Genomic DNA, 26,144 nt, shown 5'->3' on the forward strand with positions numbered 1-26,144 from the left:
CATAAAGGCGGATCGTAAACTATGTAAACTAAAAGGGCCGGGGCGCAAAATTTCAGCGGCGTCACACTCCAGGGGCGCAAAAGTTAAAATCAAGTAACACAAAATAAGCTATACATACACCTGTACTCCATCATAAGGTAACAATCTCCAAATTTTATACCGTAAAGGGAACAAAATCAACAACCTACCCCATAAAGGCGAACGGGGGTGTGGCCTAGGGGCGCTAAATTGAAAATATATACCGCAAAGTAAACTATACATACACCTATATCCCATTAAAAAGTAACGATCTCCAAAAATTTTATGCCGTAAAAGAAAACAAAATCAACCCCCCTCGGTAAAACTACCCCATAAAGACGTGGCCTAACACCACGTAACCCATAAAGGCGTGGCCTAACATCACGTAACCCAAAAAGGCATGGCCTAACATCACGTAACCCTATGACGTCATAACATGTAACCCCAAAATGGGCGCCGGGCGCCCGGGGCGCAAAATTTTGGCGGCGGCGGCGGGCTCCATGCTCCAGGGCCTAACATCACGTAACCCAAAAAAGGCATGGCCTAACATCACGTGACCCTATGACGTCATAACATGTAACCCCAAAAATGGGCGCCGGGCGCCCGGGGCGCAAAATTTTGGCGGCGGCGGCGGGCGCCACGCTCTAGGGGGCGGTAAAAATGGCCTCAAGTCCCGCGATTACTACTCATCTAGTGATAAAACACAGAAAGCGAGAAAAACCAACACTGCACTTATTTTGTTCGATAAGACAAAATTGCTGAGTTGAGTTGATTTTGAGTTTAATTCACCGTTCAGCAGCGAGGCTATATGAGATGTGGACCTACTGATTAACGTGGAATCCGAAGCACATAAGCTCCAGCCGGGAATCGAACCCCTCCAAAAGCGCGAAGCCACGAAGGAGCTCAAGACAAAATTGCCTAGTATATACATATGCCAGACTTTTGGCCATCTAGCGCTATTCCGGTTGTCGGTGAATGTTTTTCCGAGGAAGCGTTCGTCCCAATATTGGATAGCAAGGACTGCCTATAATACAAGATATCGGGTATTAAGCAGAATTTACAACAACTCTTTCCTATTGTTTCAGATGTCCCAGAGAAAAAAGTGAAACAATCAGTCAATGCTGCAGGCAGTACAATCCGTGAAAAATCAAGAAATTTGTTACCTGAAAGCAGGAAAACATTCGACGTTCCTCGCTCTATACTTGAAAAATATATAAAACATCCAATAAAAACTGCTGAGGATCTCGTGTCAGTTTCTTTAGGACGAAAACCAACGCTCAGTACAAAGCTGGAAAATAAATAAGTATAGCATTGCAAAGAAATGAACAGACGCTTCTATGAACTCCAACGAAGAGATATTCATATTTTAGAATACCAACTAGCAGTAAAAAGCAATGTGAATCACAACTTTGCAACATGTACAGGAATGGCCAGTGAAAAGTGGCTTAAGACTTTTTTTTTTCATTGGCATTTGTCGGTAACTGTTTCACACTTCTTAGGATGGATTCAACCCCATATTTTCACTACATGGCTGCAAAAATTTATACAATCCATGAAACCGATACTTGAAGACTCAGTAGTCTTGATCTTTGATGGACATTATTCCCACACAAGAAACCGTAGCGTCACTCAAGGGAAAGTGGAGTGCGTATTGCGTGTCTACCACCGCATACCACACATAAGGTTCAAACGTTGGATGTTGCATTTACGGCTCCTTAAAAAAGCCTACACTCATGAAATTCAGAATTGGTTGGACTGCCATCTCTTTCGACCTCTGACTATATCAGGTAGGGGAATTGTTTGGTCGTGCATACACACATGCAGCCACAATTGAGACAGCTATGAAATGGCTTTAGGAAATGCGGTATTTTTTCATTCGATCAACTCGTATTTGGGCCATCAGACTTCCTGGATTATTAAGCTGAGGACACGATCGCTGCTCTATCTACCAGCTGCAACTCTACCAATTACGGTCCAACTAGTCCTGTTGTACTCGGGGGGTGCTCTACAAACACTGATTGCATGATCACTGCATCTTCACCTTCTTGAGCTTCTAGTTCAGGTATTTCCGCCAATGGATCATCGGCCACACATGTTTCGCCATTTGATCTTCGGTACCCATCATCTCCTCTTTCTAGCCTAAAACAAAGCATTGGGCCACGAATCGGAAAAGTTGTTGTTGTGACATCATCACCTTAAAAAGCAGAGTTAACACAATTACTGGAGCGTAATGCTACTAAGAAACGGAGGAATCAGGCATCAAAGGTTGGGCCTTGCGATGGGAGTGGCAGGAAAATGCAAAGATCAGCGATGAAAGGACAGAAAAGAATGAAGAAGAAATCCGAACACAAACTATCTACGATGTGTCTGAGTCTGAAGAATCCTCCGATATTTTTACGTTTTTCTCAACTGATGACGAAGATAGTGCAGATAACTGTGACTGCATCTATTGCGGCCAAGAATGCAGCAGCGACCGCAGGATGAAAAGTGGATTTTCTGCATTATGCACCTCTTTTGGACAAATGAGTTATGAGCTGGAAGTGAAGATTGGCAAACATATATTTGTGAAAGTTGCACACAATAAGTAGTCCGTCATTTCCTGAAGAGGAAACAAACAAATATATGAACATTTACAACGAATGTTCTTTTCATTACTTACAAGATTCCCTTGCAAGATTCCTATCCGATATTCGGCATACCATCAATCCCATATTCGGACAGTTTTCTTTTTCGCGTGGCCAAATTTGCACTATTTTATATATTTTCAATAACACAAAATTGAATCATTTGGGAATCTCTATACTTGTATCAGATACAAAGTAAAGGACCAATCTGTTATATTGCAACTACTACTAATTTCTCTACACTTTTAATAGGTTCTCTACAGTGATTACCGGTACAAAAAGTGTCTGATGTTTGGTCGGTTTCTCTTACACCTTCAGACGGTGATTCTTGTTGGACGGTGTTAATTTATGTGGCACCCATGAATTTATTCTGTTCACCCTATTGATTGTACGGAGCCTCCGAACGGCAGTGATATTGTGTATGACTAACTCATCTACAATGGCACAAACATTTTTTTTTAGAGGATCCGCTTTCACAGTATTTCTGGGGAGCTCATCCGAACATGTGGTTGGTGACACGTATCTCATTTTGCATGGTATGTTACCGGAACGAAATTTGTGAAACCAATGACGAATGGTGCGTTCATTCGCCTTTCTTGGCTCAAATGTTCAGTTATTGTTTTTGCAGCTTCCTATGCAGAGTATCCCAGTTTGAATTCGTAAAGAAGTCATTCGCAATTGTGTATTCTCCATACTGTACTTTGACACGACTCTGTTCAACAACGTAGTGACTCCTGTCTATCTGCCTACCTAGTCTGTTTGCTACACGTGCACAGAGTTTTTGAAGTTAGACACGTAACTTTACTCCATTCCTGCGTTGTACTGTTGAGGTGAGTTTCCTACCAAATGTCAAAATAGACATTTCACTCGCACCAACTTAATTTCAGTCACAACAGGTTAAATTTATATTTATTTACAGTTTTTATTGAATTTTTTAGCACATAATTCTTATCAACTTAAGGAAGAACTCATTTTAGGAGATAACTTAAAAACTAGTTGAGTGCAGTGTTCTTAAAAACACAGCTCCTTGCGTTGTGCTGTTTTATTACAATAATCACTGTTATTTTCTGTAAACCATGAAATGTTGGGTTACATTTATATTGCAATGTGTAGCTATATGTATTTCACAAACCGAGAGTAGATAACACTCAAGCGTGGGGCCTAATTTGGAGCAAGCAGTCCAATCAACTTAAGTCCGACCCTGCAAGAAGTTTCTCAGAAATTCATTTTTTTTGGACTTAATTAGCTGGTTTTCTTATTTTATTTATATTTTGTCTAAATACTGTCTTGTCTTCTCTCTCTCTCTCTATCTCTTTTAAGTTACGTCATAGAGAGAACACCCTCTTCACTTGGTAATGATCTTTCATTCTTAATATATTTATGATAAAATCAAAAATATGTCTCTTCAGTAGAAAGGATTGATTGATTATTCTATCCGAAAGAAAGTGCAAATGCCTATTGACTCAACTCTATTTACTTAACATCAGTACGTAAGCAGACACAATTGTGTTCCACGTGTTATTGTAAATTAAAACAAATTTAAATAATGAAAAAAACTGGAAATGTGTCTTCAAACAAAGTAAGTTCCACCAAAACATTACTTAGCTTACGATTACATATAGGTACAGATGTTTTGATATCAAGGAAATTGATATCAAACATTAAGGCTAAATTAAAATTTTCGGGAAGAAAATGAAGAAGCCGAGGATATTTTTGAAAGCTGGGATTCATTTTAGAATGGAAAATTAATTGTAGATTCACAAACCTTCATTTCTCGAAATGTATGCTCTTTACTTAAAGACTTATCATTAAGAAGAAGAAGAAACTAAATATTCGACCATATATCTACATTCACTGAACTATCATTACAACACAGCTTCTTAAAAAAATGTGTATTAGTTTATTATATGCACTAAAACAAATCAAAATCATTCGAGATAACCTTTTCTTACTAAATACAGCAAATACGAGTATATAATATTCTACAATAGGTCTACAGTATTTGAAGGGGCCGCGGTGGCTCAGTGGGAGAACGTTCTCCTCTGGTGTATGGGGTCCCTGGTTCGATCCCAGTTTGCGCCAAGTGAACTTGGTGGTGGACAAACACCGTGGGCGTGGGTTTCCTCGGGGTTCTCATATTTCCTCCCACTTTATTCATTCCATAATTTCATTCATTCTCATCATCACCGTCTCCTTTAGCCTAGTTGGCATAATCGTGGGACATAAAACAAAGATTTCATTTCATTTCATTTACAGTAACTACACAAAATAGAATATATTATATTAAATTGAAAACTAATGTTTCAACACTTCCTTGGGGGGAAAAAATCAGAAACGTAATTACCCTTGTTTTAAACCAGTTGAACCTTATTTCACAAGCTGAATGAGAGGAAGAAGGAAAAATGCGCGCATTTCAATACAATAGAAAGGAAAAAGAAAGCCTCGAGCAGCCAATTTCTCAGTCTGTGAAAATATCTTCTGTCCTACAAGAAATACAAAAACTACTAATCTTAATAGTATCGTTTACGTTATTTTCCTAGTAACTACATAAATTCCTTTTGTGAAAATATAACCACTTACTTTTCATTTTCGAAATGCGGTGGACTGTCACTCAGTTCTCCCAGAAGTAATGCTAACTCTACAGTAGCGGACATTGCATCTGCATCTCCGATACTGGTTTTCATCTCCTCTGCTATAACAGTCAGCATTATTGGTTGGTGGGAATGCGTTATGGACATCAATTCTTTCAGTGGTTTTGCTAGTGTAATATTTCCTATAAAATAAAAATATAATTTAATAATAAATAAGTACATTCATGGACGTCCGCAGGGGGGCAAGGGGAGCTGTGCCTTCCTGGAATTTGGCGTATGAAGTTTTCCGGTCTAAGCAATGATATTTGAGGCTACAGGAAAGAAAGGCGAAATGTATTTTTTTCTTCGATAGGCTACTTAATGTATAGCAATAAAAAAAAAGTAATGATAGAATGTGGTTTATTTTCTTTTACAGTACTTCAATAGATTCTGCACCTCAAGGCCTACACATTGATATCAGTTTCGAACAAAAAGCGACATTTCGTTTTCCTTCCCTCTATTCATTTCCTAAATTTAATTCTCAAACTTTATTTCTTTTTGTTTCGCGAAGTGCGAAGTTTATAAGAGAAAAATCATAGAATGTTCTTTGGCTCGTAGAGAGTTTTTATAACAGACAGTGGAGATCTTAGGATCTTGTTTCGGGGGAGGGGGCTTGAGAAACAGTAAGAAGCGTTTGTGTTGTATGTACAATTCGACAAAATAACGAACTCATTTCGCAAGGGGGGGGGGATTGCTCTCCAATAGCTTCTCCTAAATACGCCATTGATAGCGGTACTTGAAGAAAATTTTTACACATCTATTTTAAATTTGATATTGCTTTACTATATTAGGGAAGAGATTTTAGCCATGTGAGACCCCTTTTCTTACCTACATTACTACTTTCTATATTTGGGCTTGAGGCAAAATAATTCCTTTGTTCAGGCGGGTTTTCTTTCCTTTTTTAAAGTATAAGCGTACATATTTTTTTCCTGATCTGAGAATGATGGAATGGAACTTCGAAGAAGGCAGAATGCTGTTTTTGTTATAAAATTAAAGCAACATCGATAAGAATATGCTGTTAACTTCATTGTTGAGGGAAGCGAAAAATGCTTTACTTCGATAACAATTGTAATTGTGACGTGGAAGTGGCCTGGTAGATATGTTATAACTTTACTTTTCCTTCTTTCATTTTAGCTTGAAACAGAGGTGCATTCCGCTCGCCTCGAGAAAATATGTGACACAGTTGTATCACATGTGTCCGTGTTGTCGATTTCACTCGGGCCAGGCATTGGGTTATGAACATGTTTTCAAAACAGATTGAGAGTTGACACCCATCCACATCATCCCTCCCAAACGGAAAGGCCGATCATAAACCATTTTCCATCCCCAAATTCTGCAAATAGACTTGAAGTTTCCTCTACTGTTTATCCCATCTACCCTCTGTTTTGAGTTTTCTCGTCACAATCTTATAAATATTGTGTTGTGCGGGAAGTGTGTGAGTGTTCTGAATTCCGTGTAGTTGATAATTTCAAAATGGATATTAGAAAATACATGAAACATCAAAGAACAGCCAGTGATTCACTAGAACGTAATACAGTGGCGTATTTACGATTTTGTTTCGGGAGGGGCTTTGCTAACTTTCGGGGGGGGGGCTTTGCCTGAAAATGTGAAAATTCTGCAAGATATTTCATATACTTTACTATAGTAAGTAAGATTTCGGGTGGGGGCTTAAGCCCGGAAGCCCCCCCCCCTAAATACGCCACTGACGTAATAATGAAAGCATTAATGAGAAAGAAACAAGTATTATTAAGAAACATAGTGAAGATGTAAATAAGCACACTGAAGTGAACGAAGGATCTGCTTCAGTTTCCGCAGACCAAAGTGACTTCCCTATATGTTGTAATGTTTACGATATAGGACAATATTTGCAAATATCATATATTAGTTAAGTGACAACGACAAGTTGAAAATGATAGACGAACTGTGGCAACTAAATTCATCGTATGATTTTCGCGGTGCTTTATCAGAGGGACAAAGGCGTCCTTTTTTGTTTAAGTGGCTCGAGAAGTATAGTTCCTGGCTGGTGTATTCAGCAAAAGTCAAAGGAGCTTTGTGTCAACACTGTGTTCTGTTTAAACCGAATGTTCAGAGAGGTTCGCAAGGTGCTTTCATTATAAGACCACTTATTAGATATAAAGATATGCATGAAGCATGCAAGAATCATGTTTCGTCTGGGTGGCATAAAGAAGCAATAAAACGCTCGAAGAATTTCAAGAGTACAATGGAAGGTAGACAGAATAGTGTTCCTCTTTTGAACAAATTGATCTGCCCTTCATGAACAAATTACAGCCAACAGAAAGAAATTGTTCCCAACTGTGTCTTCAATTGTGTTCTGTGCAACTCACGATCTCCCCTTGCAAGGGACTTCTTCTTTCTCTGGTGTTTTTCATAATTTACTAGATTTTAAAGTCGAGTGTGGTGATGTTCTTAGCGATCATTTGCGAACAGGAAATGCAAACGTAAAACATACTTCCGTACGTATGCAAAATGAAATCAAAATGAAATGTTCCGTACGTATGGGTTGGAGGCGAGGTACTAAGAGAACAACTACTCAGAGACGTTCGTGATTCTTGCGCCTTTTCTCTTTTAGCCGTCGAAACAGCGGACATTTCTTGAACGCAGCAGTTGTCTCTTGGCATTAGATTTATGGACCTCAAGAATATGAAAGTTTGTGAAGAGTTTATTGGTTTCGTGCCCCTAAGTGAACTTCATGCGGAGGCTGTAGCGAAGGTCATTCTATCTTATTTATCTAAGTGGGGTGTAGATATGTCCAAGTGGTTTAGGTTTCGATGGCTGTTCTGTTATGGCGGGAAAGATAAATGGCGTAAACAAGATTATTCAACAGCAATATCCTCGAGCATTGTATTTTCACTGTGCTTTACATAGACTAAATCTTGTAGTTAATGATCTAGATCTAGTTAATGATGTAGATGTGATTGAAATACAAAATGCATGCAAAACTATAAAAGAAATCATTAATTTCTTCCGTGAAAGCACCTTACGACGCAATTTGGTTCCAAAAGTACCTATGTTATGTGATACTAGGTGGTCAGCAAAATACATAAGTATTCCTCTTTTTGCTGAAAACTATGTCGTAATTATTGAGGCTCTTGAACAGTTAATGCAACTAGGAACTGCAATACAAGGAGTAGAGCAAATCATCTATTGAGTGCTGCAACAACACCTGCTTTCAGTGTTGCATTGGAGATTGTGGCAAGAGCAGCAGTTTCAAAATATAATGAAACGAGTGAACCTGGTGGCTGCCAGCGTCAATGTTGTAATTATTCCATGGCAGGCAGTTCGGCAAGCACACAGACCAGCATGAAACGTTTATCTAGCCTTGAATTCGAAAAAATCATCACGAAAATCCAGGAATTTTATGGATTAGAAAACTTTGTGAGTGAAGCAAAGTGTTGGTACGATTATTGGCGAAATAAGTACGACCAAGACCAAGAAAGTATTCATATGAAATGGGTTTTATAGACATTTTGGAACATACTAAGCTTTTCTTCCCTGCTGTTTTAAGAGCCACAAACATTGCTTTGTCGTTGCCAGCTACAACCTGTACAATAGAACGGATATTTAGTACACTATGTCGGTCGAAAACTTGGTTGCGCTCTACGATGTGCGACGACAGATTCGATGATCTCTGCATGATGAATGTTCATCGAAACAAGATCGCAGAAGACAAGGAAACTTTTGATTCAAACGTAATAACTGCTTTTGCTAGAGAGGCTCCAAGAAGACTTCAGTTTCCCTTTCGAGACTAAGGTAAGAAACATCAAACCATTTCACAGTAATTCGAATTTTATTGTAATTGTATGTTTTGAAGTATTTGTTTATATATATATGTTTAAAATTTATATAATAATTTACGACAAAATTTGAAAAATGTTGTTTTTTTAATTATGCGTGATACGTTCGAGATACTATCCTTGAGTACTTATATCGCCGTGTCTTTTCTACTGTTTAGTTTTATACCTTTTAGAACATTTAATGGAGATAAATGACACTCTCTTCATATGTCATAGTGGTAGAGTGTTTGCGTCTGGTGCGTGGGGTCCCTGGTTCAATCGCAGTTCGCGCCAAGTGGGTTTTGTGATGGACAAACACCATGTGTATGGGTTAGCTCAGGGTTCTACTGTTTCCTCCCACCTTCTTCATTCCACTATTTCATTATTTTTCATCACCACTGCCACATTTAGCCTACCCGGCATGACCATGGGACGTAAAACCTGAAGATTTAATTTCATTTTACATTCGGGAAGTAGTGAGCTCAAACCATGTGATCAGTTATTCTAAATAGTTCTTTTTCTCAGTCACATCCAGTGGCGTAGCCAGGATTTCATTTCGGGAAGGGTCCGAGGTGTTTCTGGGGGGGGGGGGTGTCCGATGGTGGGAAATTTTTGCCTCAATGTCGATTTTAGGTTTTATTTTAATAACTTTCAGAAATTTTAGTGGAGATACGGACAAAATCTCGCGGCCGAAACATCGCCGCCCAAAATCTCGCCGGCCAAAACCTCGCGGGACAAAATCTCGCCGGGCCAGAATCTCGCGTAGCCAAAACTTCGCTGCCCAAAACCTCGCGTGGCCAAAACCTCGCGGGACAAAATCTCGCCGGGCCAAAACCTCGCGTGGCCAAAACCTCGCCGCCCAAAATCTTGCGTGGCCAAAACCTCGCTGCCCAAAACCTCGCGGGACAAAATCTCGACGGGCCAAGACCTCGCAGGGCCAAACCCTCGCCACCCAAAACATCGCGTGGCCAAAACCTCGCCGCGAATGAAACTTTTCTTTAAAATTTACCCAATGAGTTTCTTAATATGCAATTCCACATTACAAATACTACTACTACTACTACTACTACTACTACTACTACTACTACTACTACTACTACTACTAATAATAATAATAATAATAATAATAATAATAATACTAATAATAATAATAAGAAGAAGAAGATACAAAACATCGTGTGCGTGGGCTTTCTCGGGTTATTCCCGTTTCCTCCCACTTTGTTTATTCGATCATTTCCTTCATCCTGGTCATCTACGTCTCCTTTAACCTACAGGACATAATCAAGGGACGTCGTAAAAACTCATATATTATTTCATACTTTCATAAATATTATTAGATTTTTATTAAAATTTTAAGTTTTTGGATGTTCCAAAGTTCACGAAACTAACCCCGTTAGTTGTCATTACTTTTCTTATGCAGACTTTTCTTTCCCTATAACCAGTTTAAAAACATCTTGTCGCCCTACCTTCACATTGAAATCTTCTAATACAGAAATAGAATTTTCATATGGTATCGCAGGACTTGGTCAAATACCCGTGATACTTCTTCTGAAACAGCGTCTTTTATACCGTCATCCTTATCATCTGTTGGAACATTTACATTTTGGTCAGGCGAGATTTTGGGTGTGGCGATATTTTGGGGCGCGAGGTTTTGGCAAGGCGAGGTTTTGGCCCGGCGAGATTTTGGTCCGCGAGGTTTTGGCCAGGCGAGGTTTTGTCCCCGCGAGATTTTGGCCCGCGACGTTTTGGGCGGCGAGGTTTTGGCCAGGCGGGGTTTTGGCCAGGCGAGATTTTGTCCCGCGAGGTTTTGGGCGGCGAGGTTTTGGCCAGGCGAGGTTTCGGCCCGGCGAGATTTTGGGCCGCGAGGTTTTGGGAGGCGAGGTTTTGGTCCGCGAGGTTGTCGCCGCGAGGTTCTGGCCGCGAGGTTTTGTACCCAAACCATTTTAGTGAGGTCCGGACCCATCCCCTGGCTACGCCACTGGTCACATCATGCGAATATCGTGATCATATCACACAAATTTTGCCCTGGGTGACTCCTCTCGAGATTCTTACCTCTCCCCTTCCCAAGGTGAATCGTACAGGGAAAGTCAATCATAAATTAAAAAAAAAAAAACTCTGTAACTATAAAGTGTGCCGCCCCTGCGAAAAATCCTGCGGACGCCCATGGCTACATTTATGTTTGACTTGAAGGAGACAGGTAGATAAAGTTTTATAGTAATATATGAAGGAATCATATATTTAATTTTAAACCAGGGCAGATTAATTGTTTTTGTTTAGGAACTTAGACTAGAATATTAATAACGCTTATTGAAAAGAGTCCAAGTTAAAAGTTAAAAAAAAAAATGTATGTATGTATCAATATGTATTCATTTTGCTCAGATCAAATTCCAGATAATTTAAAACATTAATAAAGTTCAACTCCGTTAAAACAGTAATAAAGTAATTTAAAATTTGATATCCGATGATAGTAATCGAAATGACTTTTTTTGTTTATAGGAATAATAAGTAATAATCTGCATTACTTACATACAGTGACAATTTCCAGTTATAGCTGACTAGGGTAACTTACATTCAAAATATCAATCAAGAGCTTGTTATTTCTTAGTGTACACTCGAATAAATATATATTTCCCTTCTCAATATACGTTTGGCAACATTGCAGGCGCCCAAGGATGAGCTTCAGAATATGCTCAAAGATAGAAGTATTGGTTTTTCTCTTTGTATTTGCCTTCCAGCCAGGCTATATACGAGCTTGTATGCCTTTTGTATTCCATCCTCTCTGCACCTGGCTGTGTTTGCGAAAATGTTTCCTTTTTCATGTTTTACATTGGATTTGTCATATTGTCATAGTTATCAAAGAATCATCTTCTTCAAGTTATAAAGTATGTTGTTATGAGAAAATATATTTAGTTAAGAAATGATAAGGACTAATAAAGCTAATCTTTCTTGTAAGATTGAAGAGGTGGATACTTTCGAGTTTTGTATTTGGATGCAATCCTAGTTGAAAACTTTGATTTGCTTTCTTCTAAATTTTTTGTCTTTCTTATTCACATAAGGGAATATTGATATTAACCATAGTTAGTACATTGACCATTAGCTAATCAATCCGAATGTATGTTGTTTCATTTTCACTATCTCCAGGGAAAAAAATCATACACACAGAGAGAAAACCTACCTTTAACAGCTTCTACTGCATTTGCTAGGGAGTCGATATTCCTCGGTCGTAAATACTGTAAATGACTACGGTGTTTGCTTTAGAAATAGAAGACCTATCTTCGACTCAAGGCGGCAAGTCATGTTCGGATCTTAGTAAAAACTGGATTTATGTCTCATATAGCCTTTGAAATGTGAGAACTAAATACACAAATGCTGTTCATTGGAATGTGATGGCCTGAAAGTTTTTAGACTTACAATTTAATCGGAAAGATCAGGATAACAGACATATTTCATAGTGACAAGGAGAAACAGTCAGTGGTGGCTCAGTGGTAGAAAGTTTTCCTCTGGTGCGTGGGATCCCTGGTTCGATCTCCAGCCAAGCAAATTTGTGGTGGATAATATCCATGGAGTTTCTCGGTTATTCCCATTTCCTATCACATTCTCATTCCATCGTCGTTCACTTAATTAAAGCACCCGTCTTCCTTTGCCTAAAGGGCTTATACGTTGGACGTTAAACTGAAAGAAAAAATGAAATCTTTGAGTTTTACGTCCCACGGTTATGCCGGTTAGGCTAAAGGAGACGGTGATTATGAGAGATGAGTGAAATGGTGGAATGAAGAAAGTGGGAGGAAACGGGAGAACCCCGAGAAAACCCACGAGCACGGTGTTTGTCCACCACACAGTTCACTTGGTGGGGGGTGGCATCGAACCCGGGACCCCAAGCACCAGAGGTGAACGCTCTACCACTGAGCCACCGCGCCCCCGTTAAACTGGAAGATTTCATTTGCACTATTTGTACAAATTGCAAGGGAAAAGACTTGCAATTTTTAAAAAAAAAAATTCTATGAAACAAGGTGGAAATCATTTACACTGCTTCCAAACTGTTTTTATCAATAAAGCTATGCTTCAATCACTTGCTATGGGTGAGGAATCAACACATCTGTAGAAATCAAGAAAAGACTTCTTGATGATGACTTCTGGGTTTGTATTGAAGCAAAGTAGGCATTCTAGATCCTCCATTTAAAACGTTAATCAAAGTTGTACTAATTTGGTTTGGTTTTTGTATTAATGGAAGTAGAAATTAGAGTTATCAACACTTATTCCATATGTGAACTTAGTGAACAAATATTTCTTTTTTATTTCTACAAAATTATTTACTTTGTATCTATTATTCACGCTTATTTAAATAATAAAATGTCTTTGAATACTGTGTAGCTTAACAGGTCCAAAACCTTAGTTTATTATGTGAATCTCGTACACGTCTGATATACACTGCTTCTGTTGTTGTGTTCATGGGTGCAATCAAGTAAAGCACGAAGTGGTGAAAGTTTGCGCTCACGATATATACAAGTACACTCCGCATAAAAAAAAAAAAAAAATTGCGACAGCTAACGCCGTGTTGCTAGGCAACCCAGTATACACCTTTTTATCCCATAATCGTGTCTGGTAAAGAAACTCTCTCTCTCTCCTCCTTTTTCTCTCCCATATTAAAATTAGCTAACAACATGAACGCAATTCTAATTTCAAACTGCACATGTATTAGTATCGATAAAATGAAATCACAAAACCGAGACGAAACAAGATTCATGAGTTGATTTAGGGAGAATCTGAAACAAACACAATGGAAAATTGAAACCAATGGATGTCTATTACACAGAGGTTCAGAAATGAGACAGAGAGAGAGAGAGAGAGAGAGAAGGCGAGAGAAGTAGAAAAAGAAGAAGGAGAACAGATAAAAAATGTGGAATTTTGAACTTGTAAGAAAATAACCTAACATTGTAAAGTTCCGTTACCAGAAATACAACAGTAATATAGAAATAACGTTTGTTTTTATATATTTTTTAGGACTATTCGAATAGATAGAGGATGCTTGAAACATTCATTAAGTCTCTTTCATAAAGGATAACATACTCAATTTTCAGTAGAACTGTAGATCTCACAAACACATCTAAGATAATGTCAAAAGTTTAACACACATGCTTTGTTTCCTCGTGGTTCGGTTGTAAATTCGGTAGTGTACATTGGACGTACTGATGCAAACTACATTCTAATAAACCCAGTAAGTAGCGTAGGTCAAATATTCCATTCCAGACCATTAATGCAAAGTAAAGAGAAAAAACAAAAAGAAAAAGGAAGAAAGAAAGAAAGATAAAATTGAATGAGTGCTATTTTACTGCTAAATTTTTATCAGAAATATCCTATATTAAAAGTCCAAACCGTATCATAATGAAAAGTTACAAATGTTCAAATGGAAAATTGGATGTTCCTTATAGATGTAGCAGACCTTGCATGTTTCAAATTTCAACGTGAATAAATTATATTGAATTATAGGATGGAAACAAATTTGTGTCGAACTAGTATAAATAAAATTTTGTTTCCAAATAACCAAAGAGGTTGCCATTTTCCAGTCTTTTCCGAAGATTTATCTGTTCCGAACATCCAGCATCACTTTCATCTCTTGCGAATATAACGTTGTAATTTGCACAAATAGAATGAACACGCTAGAGCTCAAACGGATCATAGTGTCAGTCAGATAATGTTGGTTAGCTTATGCATCACCACTGGGTTGAGGATTCAAACCCGTAGTGACCCGGTAATTCGAAAGAGACTCGGTAACCCAGATGATGAAAAAGATATTTTGCTTATTCCCTTGCGTTTAAACAGTATTTCTTTCAGAGATGACCAGGACCTAGAGATGTTATGCCCAAAGCACGAAAAACTCGACGCTGAAGTTGCCAGTTCATCCTCCATTTAGCAGCAAAATAGCAGTAAAATAAATATTACATTCTCCAGACCAGGTCTATCGGCCTCTTGCTCCGTTTTAACTTTAAAACACGCACACGCACATGTATGTGAGAGAGGGGGGGAAGTGAAAGATGCAACGAAAGGATAGGGAAAGGTCAAGAAAGAGAGAAAGAGATAGAGGGACGAATATAAATGTGAAACATACTTATCATTAGAGTGTATGATGAAGAACGCACACACTGTTTATTCCACTTCTCGCCAGTGATGCTTTGTAAGCTCTCCAACAGAAGATAAATCTCTGTTTGCAGCCATTATTTTATGCGAAAAAGTTATACTACCTGACGGAGAATCGAACCCAGATTTTCCGCTTGGAAGTCTGGTACTTAACAACTACACAACCGATTGCTTTACCCAAACGTTGTCCAACAAATGCTGTAATATTTATTTCTGAGAACGATAACACGAAAAGTGTTTACTGCATATCAATGAAGTGTTTCGAATGTCCTGGTAAATCCCTTGCCCTTTCCGAACCAACACTCGTAAATCGTCTCTATCATGATAAAGGTTTCATGATAAAAGTACCCGAATAATAATAATAATAATAATAATAATAATAATAACCTATATTATAAAATTGAAAGTGACGGTGACTTATAGGCTCTTGAACCACCCGACCGATCTCGATCAAATATTCAACATTGATAATGTTCGAATCTGGGAGTATTTTTATCTATTCGTTTTGATAGTGTTACTTTGGGGAGAGGGAGGATGGAAAAATACAAAAAATAAAGGAAATTTAATAATCTTGAATCAAATGACCAATCTGGATGAAATTTTCAACATAGATTACGTTTGTGCATGGAATGCTTTTAATCATTTCACTTTGATGGTTGAATGTAGGGAAGGGGGTGGACGGGGAGATATACAAAACTCAAGGTAAATAAAAATAAAAGTGACTATGTTAATGAGTTAATAAATCTTGAAGCACCGGACAAATCTGCATCAAATTTTCAACATGGATGAAGTTTGAGCCTGCAGTGGTTTTCATAATATCACTTTGACGGTAAAATTTAGGGGAGTGGAGGGGAGAGGAAAGATATATAAAAATAAAAAACTTAATAACTATTGAACCACGCGACCTATCTCAATAAAATTTTTAACATAGATGAGGTTCAGCCCTGATATGGTTTTTATTATTTCACTTTGACGCTAGAACGTAGAGAAGGGTAATGGGAAATGGAGATATATAAACATAAATAAAATTTAATAAGTCTTGAACTACCGTACCAATCTCGATAAAATTGCCAACCTAGATGAAGTTCGAACCCAAGATGCCTTTCCCCATATCATTTTGATGGTGTAACTAAAGAAAGGGGAGAGGATACCAACATTTAAAAGAGAACGAAAAATGACCGATATTAGTATCGAATCTATAATTTTTTGAGTCGCTGAGATGAACAGTGACACATCTGATGCCGCTTAAATCCAAATTCAGCCCGCAACATGGAGGAGGGGAGGAATATAAAAATGATCAAAATAACCAATATCATTGTCGAATTCATAGTTTTCCGTGTAGGTGGGATGAACAATGACACTGAAGATGCCGTGCTCCGCAACATGGGAAGGGAAGGGGATATATAAAACTCATCGAAAATTACCGATATCAAAGAGTGCTTTAATAATAGTAAAAAGTGACTGAATAACTGAGCATATTATTGTTTTTCTCAATTTAGCCCAGCAAAATGGCCAATTGAAGCTAATAATAATAATAATAATAATAATTATTATTATTATTATTATTCGCGTACTTTTGAGCTTGCAGGGCGAAATTAATTCATAATATGTTTTTATTTCTGTAATTTTTCCTGGATTGTAAGTTGTTTCCTTTATTAGTGGGTACTAATTTCTCTCTAGGTGGTCGAATAAAATGAATTTCGTTGTGCACTTAGGTGGAAATAACCTTACAGGAAGAAGCTTGATCGTTCCAAAAATCAAATCTAAAGTAAGTAATATTTGGCTTCTAGTTTCAGAAGGAATGATAGGGTAGCGCTAACGTAATGGAGTTACGATTAATAAAGCTGTCCAGCATAGGTTCGAATCCTGTTCACGCCAAAGTTGCATTTTTTACAAAGTGATAATGAAGAATCGATTTCTCATATTCGACATGCAATGCTTAAAAATGTGGGAGCAAACACCTTTATCATGATAGAAACGATTTACGAATGTTGGTACGGAAAGAGCACGGGATTTGCCAGGATTATCGAAACATTTCATTGATCAGCAGTAAACACTTTTCGTGATATCGTTCTCAGAAAGAACCATTACAGCATTTGTTGAACAAAGATTGGGTAAAGCAATCGGTGGTGTAGTGGTAAAGTACCAGACTTCCAAGCAGAAAATCTGGGTTCGATTCCCCGTCAGGTAGTATAACTTTTTCGCATAAAATAATGGCTGCAAACAGAGATTTATCTTCTGTTGGAGAGCTTACAAAGTATCACTGGCGAGAAGTGGAATAAACAGTGTGTGCGTTCTTCATCATACACTCCCTCTCCCCAAAGTAACACTATCAAAACGAATAGATAAAAATACTCCCAGATTCGAACATTATCAATGTTGAATATTTGATCGAGATCGGTCGGGTGGTTCAAGAGCCTATAAGTCACCGTCACTTTCAATTTTATAATATAGGTTATTATTATTATTATTATTATTATTATTATTATTATTATTATTCGGGTACTTTTATCATGAAACCTTTATCATGATAGAGACGATTTACGAGTGTTGGTTCGGAAAGGGCAAGGGATTTACCAGGATATTCTAAACACTTCATTGATATGCAGTAAACACTTTTCGTGTTATCGTTCTCAGAAATAAATATTACAGCATTTGTTGGACAACGTTTGGGTAAAGCAATCGGTTGTGTAGTTGTTAAGTACCAGACTTTCAAGCGGAAAATCTGGGTTCGATTCTCCGTCAGGTAGTATAACTTTTTCGCATAAAATAATGGCTGCAAACAGAGATTTATCTTCTGTTGGAGAGCTTACAAAGCATTACTGGCGAGAAGTGGAATAAACAGTGTGTGCGTTCTTCATCATACACTCTAATGATAAGTATGTTTCACATTTATATTCGTCCCTCTATCTCTTTCTCTCTTTCTTGACCTTTCCCTATCCTTTCGTTGCATCTTTCACTTCTCCCCCTCTCTCACATACATGTGCGTGTGCGTGTTTTAAAGTTAAAACGGAGCAAGAGACCGATAGACCTGGTCTGGAGAATGTAATTAACTGGCAACTTCAGCGTCGATTTTTTCGTGCTTTGGGCATAATATCTCTAGGTCCTGGTCATCTCTGAAAGAAATACTGTTTAAACGCAAGGGAATAAGCAAAATATCTTTTTTATCACCTGGGTTACCGAGTCTCTTTCGAATTACCGGGTCACTACGGGTTTGAATCCTCAACCCAGTGGTGATGCATAAGCTAACCAACATTATCCGACTGACACTATGATCCGTTTGAGCTCTAGCGTGTTCATTCTATATGTGCAAATTACAACGTTATATTCGCAAGAGATGAAAGTGATGCTGGATGTTCGGAACAGATAAATCTTCGGAAAAGACTGGAAAATGGCAACCTCTTTGGTTATTTGGAAACAAAATTTTATTTATACTAGTTCGACACAAATTTGTTTCCATCCTATAATTCAATATAATTTATTCACGTTGAAATTTGAAACATGCAAGGTCTGCTACATCTATAAGGAACATCCAATTTTCCATTTGAACATTTGTAACTTTTCATTATGATACGGTTTGGACTTTTAATATAGGATATTTCTGATAAAAATTTAGCAGTAAAATAGCACTCATTCAATTTTATCTTTCTTTCTTTCTTTCTTTTTCTTTTCGTTTTTTCTCTTTACTTTGCATTAATGGTCTGGAATGGAATATATGATCTATGCTACTTACTGGGTTTATTAGAATGTAGTTTGCATCAGTACGTCCAATGAACACTACCGAATTTACAACCGAACCACGAGGAAACAAAGCATGTGTGTTAAACTTTTGACATTATCTTAGATGTGTCTGTGAAATCTACAGTTCTACTGAAAATTGAGTATGTTATCCTTTATGAAAGAGACCTAATGAATGTTTGAAGCATGCTCTATATATACAAACAGTTCTGAAAATTATATAAAAACAAACGTTATTTCTATATTACTGTTGTATTCTGGTAACGGAACTTTATTTTCTTAATAAGTTTAAAATTCCACATTTTTTATCTGTTCTCCTTCTTCTTTTTCTACTTCTCTCGCCTTCTCTCTCTCTCTCTCTCTCTCTGTCTCATTTCTGAACCTCTGTGTAATAGACATCCATTGGTTTCAATTTTCCATTGTGTTTGTTTCAGTTTCTTCCTAAATCAACTTATGAATCTTGTTTCGTCTCGGTTTTGTGATTTCATTTTAACGACACTAATATATGTGCAGTTTGAAATTAGAATTGCGTTCATGTTGTTAGCTAATTTTAGCATGGGAGAGAAGAAAGGAGGAGAGAGAGGGGGTCTCTTTACCAGACACGATTATGGGATAAGAATGTGTATACTGGGTGGCCTAGCTGCACGGCGTTTGCTGTCGCAATTTTTTTGATGCGGAGTGTACCACAACAACACAGCAAATCCTACGTTGCTTATTTGAATTTTGACACATAAAGATGTTGTTTTATTGTATAAGAAAGCAAATGTTAATTCTGCAGTGACGGATTGCTCGCCATACGAGGCCCTGTATAATATTACGGAAATATGTACTGCGTTTGGCAGCTGATCATCTTGCTTTGCCTTTCGGATAGATCCTATATGGCTCTTTTTCTTTTTTCGTTTTCTTTTTAAGTTTTCCCAAAACACCTCCGTTCGATTTTACGTGTATTAGTTACTGGAGGCTCATGATTATAAGGTGAAAATTGCATAGTATTACACTCAAATAAATTACCAAGGTTTATCTTTAGTTTAGATTTACATGCTTTTAGTATTTAAAATAAATACCGTGTAAAATGTGATATTAAATATGTTTCTGTTAAGAGAAAGATATTTAAATTAGTGCTTGTACCAGATTTTTAGTTTAAAATAGTTTTGTGGAGTTACGTTTATGGACAATTATACTTGCTATTTATTTTAAAAGTAATCACTGTGTGTATTAATCAGTGCTCTCAACTGGTCGGGTCGTGTTAAAGACCGACCCGACCCGACCCGTGACCCGAATTGACTGACCGACCCGACCCGATGACTCGACCCAACCCGAGTGACCCGACCCGTAATCCGATCCGATTGACCTGACCCGAGTAGCCTGACCCGTCAACCCGACCCGAGCTGATCCGACTGACCCAACCCGACGACCTGACCCGAGCTGACCTGACCCGAGTCGGGTCAGGTCAGGTCACGGGTCGGGTCGGGTCAACCCGACTTGTTTGAAAGCACTATGGTCACGACACTGGGTGAACGCCAAAATGCACTTCCATTGGGAATTAAACCCGGACCACGTGTACCGAAGTCTTACACGTTAACCACTAGCTAGATCAAGCGGGGGATTTGTATATGCATCTTAATGAATATTTGGCACTTTTGAGGTTTGGTTATTTCTTTTTATAACTGATACCAATGTCCGACGTGGGAGATATTTATTTATTTATTTATTTATTTTTTGCTTTAGTTCATGTGACGAAATTTTAAATCAAGGTCAGTGTTCACACCTGCTCGGACGGCAGGGGGTCTTCTCGGAAGGCAGTAGCAAGAGTCTCTTAGCGGAGGCAAAAGGAAATCGTTTAACTATAATGATAATGTTTGAGGAATCGGGAAACACCTGCGATTTTTTCCAACCCTTCAACTTTCATTCAAAAATAGGTTCTTATGATTCCGAGACCCACTTTGATTTTTCTTTCTCGGTAATTAAAACGTATTTTACAGTATATATAGTTGCAAGTAAGAAGATACATAATATGAATTTTGTAATTTAAAATTTAAAAATACAGTATGATAATTAATTATAAAGTACTAATTTTATTTCATCACTTTCAGCCCAACAAATGAAATTCAAGCAATTCGCACCCTGGTTCTTGGTCATCAATACTGCGTCTTATTCTTTGTGTTGCACAGTCAAGTCTTGGTCCTGCATTTCTTGTCTTGGTGGTCTTTCATGCTATACAAGAGCCAAGAATGCTCGCCTCATCGGTAAAAATGAAGACCAAGTGTGATTTTGATTATGGTCTTTCGTACTATACGGAAAGCAAGAAAATATGCTCATCGCTACTTGGTGATCACCAAAACAAGGCCAAGAGCAAGATTACTATGCACTTCGTATTGCATATCCAATCTTTATCTTATTCTTGTATCGATGTTCTTGGGCTTGGTGAAATAAAATAAAATATTCAGTTTAAGGTCCCTCGATTCTGCACCGAGGCTAAGGGATATGGTGACTATGAGGAATGAATGCAATGGTGAAATGAAGAAAGTGGGAGGAAACAGGAGAACCTCGAGAAAACCCACTACACTGCGTTTCTCCACCACAAAGCCCACTTAGCACAAGCTGGGATCGAACCATGGACACCATGCACCAGAGATGAATTCTCTACCACTGAACCACCGCGGCCCTGCTTGAGCTTGGTCATCCATATCCAATCTTTTTTGTTGGCCTTGCTTAAACAACTTCTAGTTTTGTTCTAAATCCAGACTCCATATTGGCGTAGATATTAATGTTACAGTCGATTGGTAAAATCAATCTTCCACATTTAAAAATTAAAGTACACACAAGTACAAAAATAAGCATTTACCATAAAAACACTAGCTGCAAGTGTTCAAAATAGATGTATGGTTTCTATAAAGTCAATTGAAAATTTATATTTTTAATTAGGCAGCTAGTGAAAAACAGCAGCTTTCGACTCCAGCCGAGTTTAAGCTCAACCTAAACTCAGTTGACCAAAGTGAACTGACCCGACTGACCCGACCCGACAACCCAATCCGAGCTGACCCGATTGACCCGACCCGAGCTGACCCGATTGACCCGACCCGACAACCCGACTCAAGTTGACCCGACCCGACCCGTAACCCGACTCGAACTGACACGACCCGACCTGTTTGAGAGTACTAGTATTAATAGAACACAAACGTTATTATTATTATTATTATTATTAGTATTATTATTATTATTATTATTTTAAAGGGAAAGATATCACGAAAGCAAAGACGTGGAACGTAATATGTTAACTTCCTGTAAGTTATGCTTTCTTTTCCAGTGCAAAATTGACGGAACATGTGCCTAGCACTGGCGCAAATCCCGGGGGATGAGGGGACATGTTCCCTCCAATGTTGGAACTGGTGGGGCTGTCCCCTCCAATAATCCGATTTCAAATGAGTGTTTGCGGAGAAATGTGATGATTACCACAAGGGAAAGTGAGATGAAATTGATATCTCCCCAGAATAAGCCTAAAATCTGCCCGCCTTCCAATGTTGAAAACAACTGTGTTCCCCTGATCCTCCATAGCACTGCTTTCCAACTTCATATATAATTTGAACGTCGCTTAAAAAAAGAAAGATTATGGGAACAGTCTTACCCGTCCCCCAAATGTTGAAGACAGATTTGTGCCGCTGGTGCCTAGCAAGCACAATGCACGCCTTGGTTGAGTATGTCAGCTTAGGTTCCATTGTGTTGTGTTCCTTTATTCAATATTGAATGTTCATCTCCGATATGCGTTATTTATTCTATTTGCAGTTTATGAGAGACTGTGTATATGGGAAAATTTAATTTTTTGTCTTAAGGGTGGTGGATTGTGCTTTTGTAACGAAAACACAGTCCATTAGGCAATAGTGCTAAAATGTCTTTGAAACAATATGACACCACCGCAATGGATTTTATGGTGTATCTTTTGCACCACAATCACACATAACGTCTAGTTTCTGCGCTTCTGACATGACCATATTTTCCTGTTCAAACAATTAGGCCTATCGAAATATATTAACATTGTATATTAGTAGATGAACATGGTGGGAATTGTATTTGCTTACTGAAACAAACCGTACTACTTAAAGCTTATTCTTAAAGAAGCAATATCTGATCTACAAATAGTATATACAATAAGAAATTGTAAAGGTTTTTGTTTGTATAGTGAATAACTCGAAGGTTAGTTTGGTATTCCATTGGCACCCTAACGATCAGCTATATAATAATTGGACGCCGTCAGGCGTTACTTACTGAAGAATTCATAGGACCAAAATGGTCAGTTTCTTTCCGCTAGGGGTAATAGAGGGAAGATGAATATTGGTACCTTGGCAATCAATACTACGTTACTTGCTTGATATATATCAAATTCCAACTACTAGAAAGGTTTAGTTTTTATGTATTTCTCCTGTTGGCGGAGACGCAAATAAGCGAGGAGGAAATTCGCTTATCGAGGAAAATCGATAACTGAAAAAGAGACAACGACTAAAATACCAATTTCGGGTAAATACATGACTATTTACCCACTGAAATAAAAATACATATATTTTATATCACTACACGAGACTGGAAAAATATTTGCTGGCCAGACGAGTTGCGATTTTTATTCCATTCCATGGATGATTTTTGTGTTTGGCTGAAACCCATGGTAACGGGTTGCATGGTAACGTGCAATGATCTTAATTGGAAACTGACTCAGTTTCACTAAAAATAATGGCAACATAAAACAGAACCAAGTATATTATACAAACTTTAGATGCCTTTTAACTGTATTTTAATGAAGGTAGAATATCTTAAAAGTCTATACCATCTATATTCATTAGAAAAATCATTGCAGGACATATCGAAATTCACAACCACTTGGAGTTCTGCTTTTAGTAGTCCATGGTAGCATCTGATTCGACTTCACTATATCACAATCGATAGAATCTGCAATATGATCGAAAGAGTGTTTACAGACAAAGGGTAAGTTGCAAAATCAATTATTCTTAGCCATAAGTTTGGGATGCTGGTTAGATAGGAGATTAAAACGCAATCTATTGTATTTTCTCTTTTAGTGTCCAATATTATAATTTATTTAATATATTAGTAGACGGAAGATATATTTTTACGGTCAAATAAAAACGTAGAACGGAGAACGTAAGCCACCAACATAAGTATTTTCTCCCCGGAATGCTCTAATTTTATGACTTGGGGTTCAGATTATTCGCAGTTTGTAAAACGCCTGAACAGATGCAACCCAACTTACATGTAACTTTTCTCGGCACTGACAGCAGTTGGTAGCAGTGAGTCAGGTCTTTATGCAAGTAAAATTATGAGTAGATGAAGTTCTCCATTCTGAGGTGAATCTCTATGGTACAGAGCGTGTTGTCCAATGAACACCATATATTATCCTCAATATTGCTGTGTATTTAATGTATTATTTCGTTATATACTATATGTTCAGAGAAGTGAAAATTCTGACCACGCATGAATCATAAAATGCTTGAAAGTAGATGAAAATATCAAATCTAGAACAACTGCTGAAATAAGTTTGTAAATGATTGCCTTCATTGACAGACCTTCTCCAATTCTTCCCATTCCAACATCTCTTTCTTTCTGGAGAGAAGATCTTGTTTATCACACGGAGTACGGATTGAAATTGATATTGAAACATTCGAAAAATTTGAACCCCGTTCCGCCGAATAGAAATTCAATGCGTTAACCACTTACCTACCACGTCACTTCAATTCCGGCCAAAACTATTAGCTAGTTAAAATCGTTGCAAGTAAGGAGACTTTCCTTATGTGAGTGTAACAATGACTTACTCGAGGTTTCCTTCTTTAACTCAAAAGCAAGTTGTATGGGCTTTCATCAATGAAGAAAATCTTACGAACCGTTCTTCAAGTTGAGGCTACTTTATTGTTTTTAACGACGGTCCCGATTTATATTAATATTTTTTCTCAAAGAAGAAAAGACGGAAGACATTATTTTTCGCATTCTTTGAATTGTATCAACACGTGTAGAAATAGAAAGCTCATTTTCTATCTTCCGTAACTACTAGTTTATTTTCTTATCTTTGTATGAAGGATTTTTAGTAGAACGGCAAAGCATGAAATTCGTATGGCAGAGACACGAGTTCGAATCTCGTCGTGGCAATTATTTTTCTTTATTGGAAGTTATTGTTTACAAAATTTGTATTGTAATTCTGTTATTCCTTTATTATTATTATTATTATTATTATTATTATTATTATTATTATTATTATTATTATTATTATTATTATTATTATTATTATTATTATTATTATTATTATTGGAAAGTCAACACATGGCTACATATTTTATATTTTATGAAGTTTTTGATTGAATTTCAAGTCTTTTGTTGATGTGGAACGTATCTGAAATGGGGAATTGCTGAAAACATTAATATTTTAGCAGTAGTAGAAGAAGTAGTAGACACTTATAAGGAATTGCTGGGAAACAGTAACGTTTGTGTTTGATCAGTCGTCTTTTTTAGCCATAATAACGATATGCCTTACATATCGATATTCATCAATCGTTCGCTACGTTCCCAGACAGTATGAATCAAGGTTGATACGCCTGATGCCATCATGTAGTTGTGTTTCGCAGCTCACTTTTCTGTTGCGAGTGGACTGAAGAAAGTCGTCTCAACACTATGACCGAGAGAAATTGAATATTTTCGATGTCACCTTACCTTGGAAGTATCGATATTACAAATAATAAAAATTTCCTTTAATTACCCAACGGGAATCGAACCCAGGAATGCGAAACCAACTGTTATCTCACTACTCTAAGACATCGCTGTTAATTAATGGGGGAAAACTTGGTGTGGTGTGAATTCAGCATATTGTACACTTTTACTATTCCAATGTTGTAAAAATGTTGTTTCCGTCATAATATAATAGAAAGTGTTATGTAGAAATAATAGTCAAGAGAATTGAAATATAAATTTTCAGAGTAAATTGTTGAAAATGAATGTTGTTGCAGCATTTAGATATGAAGAAGTTTAACGACCTGCTTAAGCATCGAGGCCAAATATTATGCTAAACTACAGTTTAAATGTATCTCTTCGAGTACTTCTCTATAATTATATTCTTTCATGAGCCCATGGGCGGCGATTAGGGGGGGGCAAAGGGGGACAGTTGCCCCCCATTTTTTTGAAATGATCCATTAATGTATATAGTTTCATTTGGA

General features: G+C 37.6%; 1 protein-coding gene across 1 annotated transcript in view; it reads right to left on the reverse strand.

The window, feature by feature from the left end:
* Positions 1-26,144, reverse strand: part of LOC145661188 (cadherin-86C-like) — a 458,587-nt gene that overhangs the window by 107,515 nt on the left and 324,928 nt on the right. Inside the window, exon 8 of the mRNA XM_081726639.1 lies at positions 5,223-5,415. Coding sequence (XP_081582765.1) covers positions 5,223-5,415 — 193 coding nt within the window. The remainder of the gene's footprint in view (positions 1-5,222; positions 5,416-26,144) is intronic.

Source organism: Thermobia domestica, chromosome 1, assembly GCF_964235325.1.
Source record: "Thermobia domestica chromosome 1, izTheDome1.hap1.1, whole genome shotgun sequence".
In the NCBI taxonomy this organism is placed as follows: domain Eukaryota; kingdom Metazoa; phylum Arthropoda; class Insecta; order Zygentoma; family Lepismatidae; genus Thermobia; species Thermobia domestica.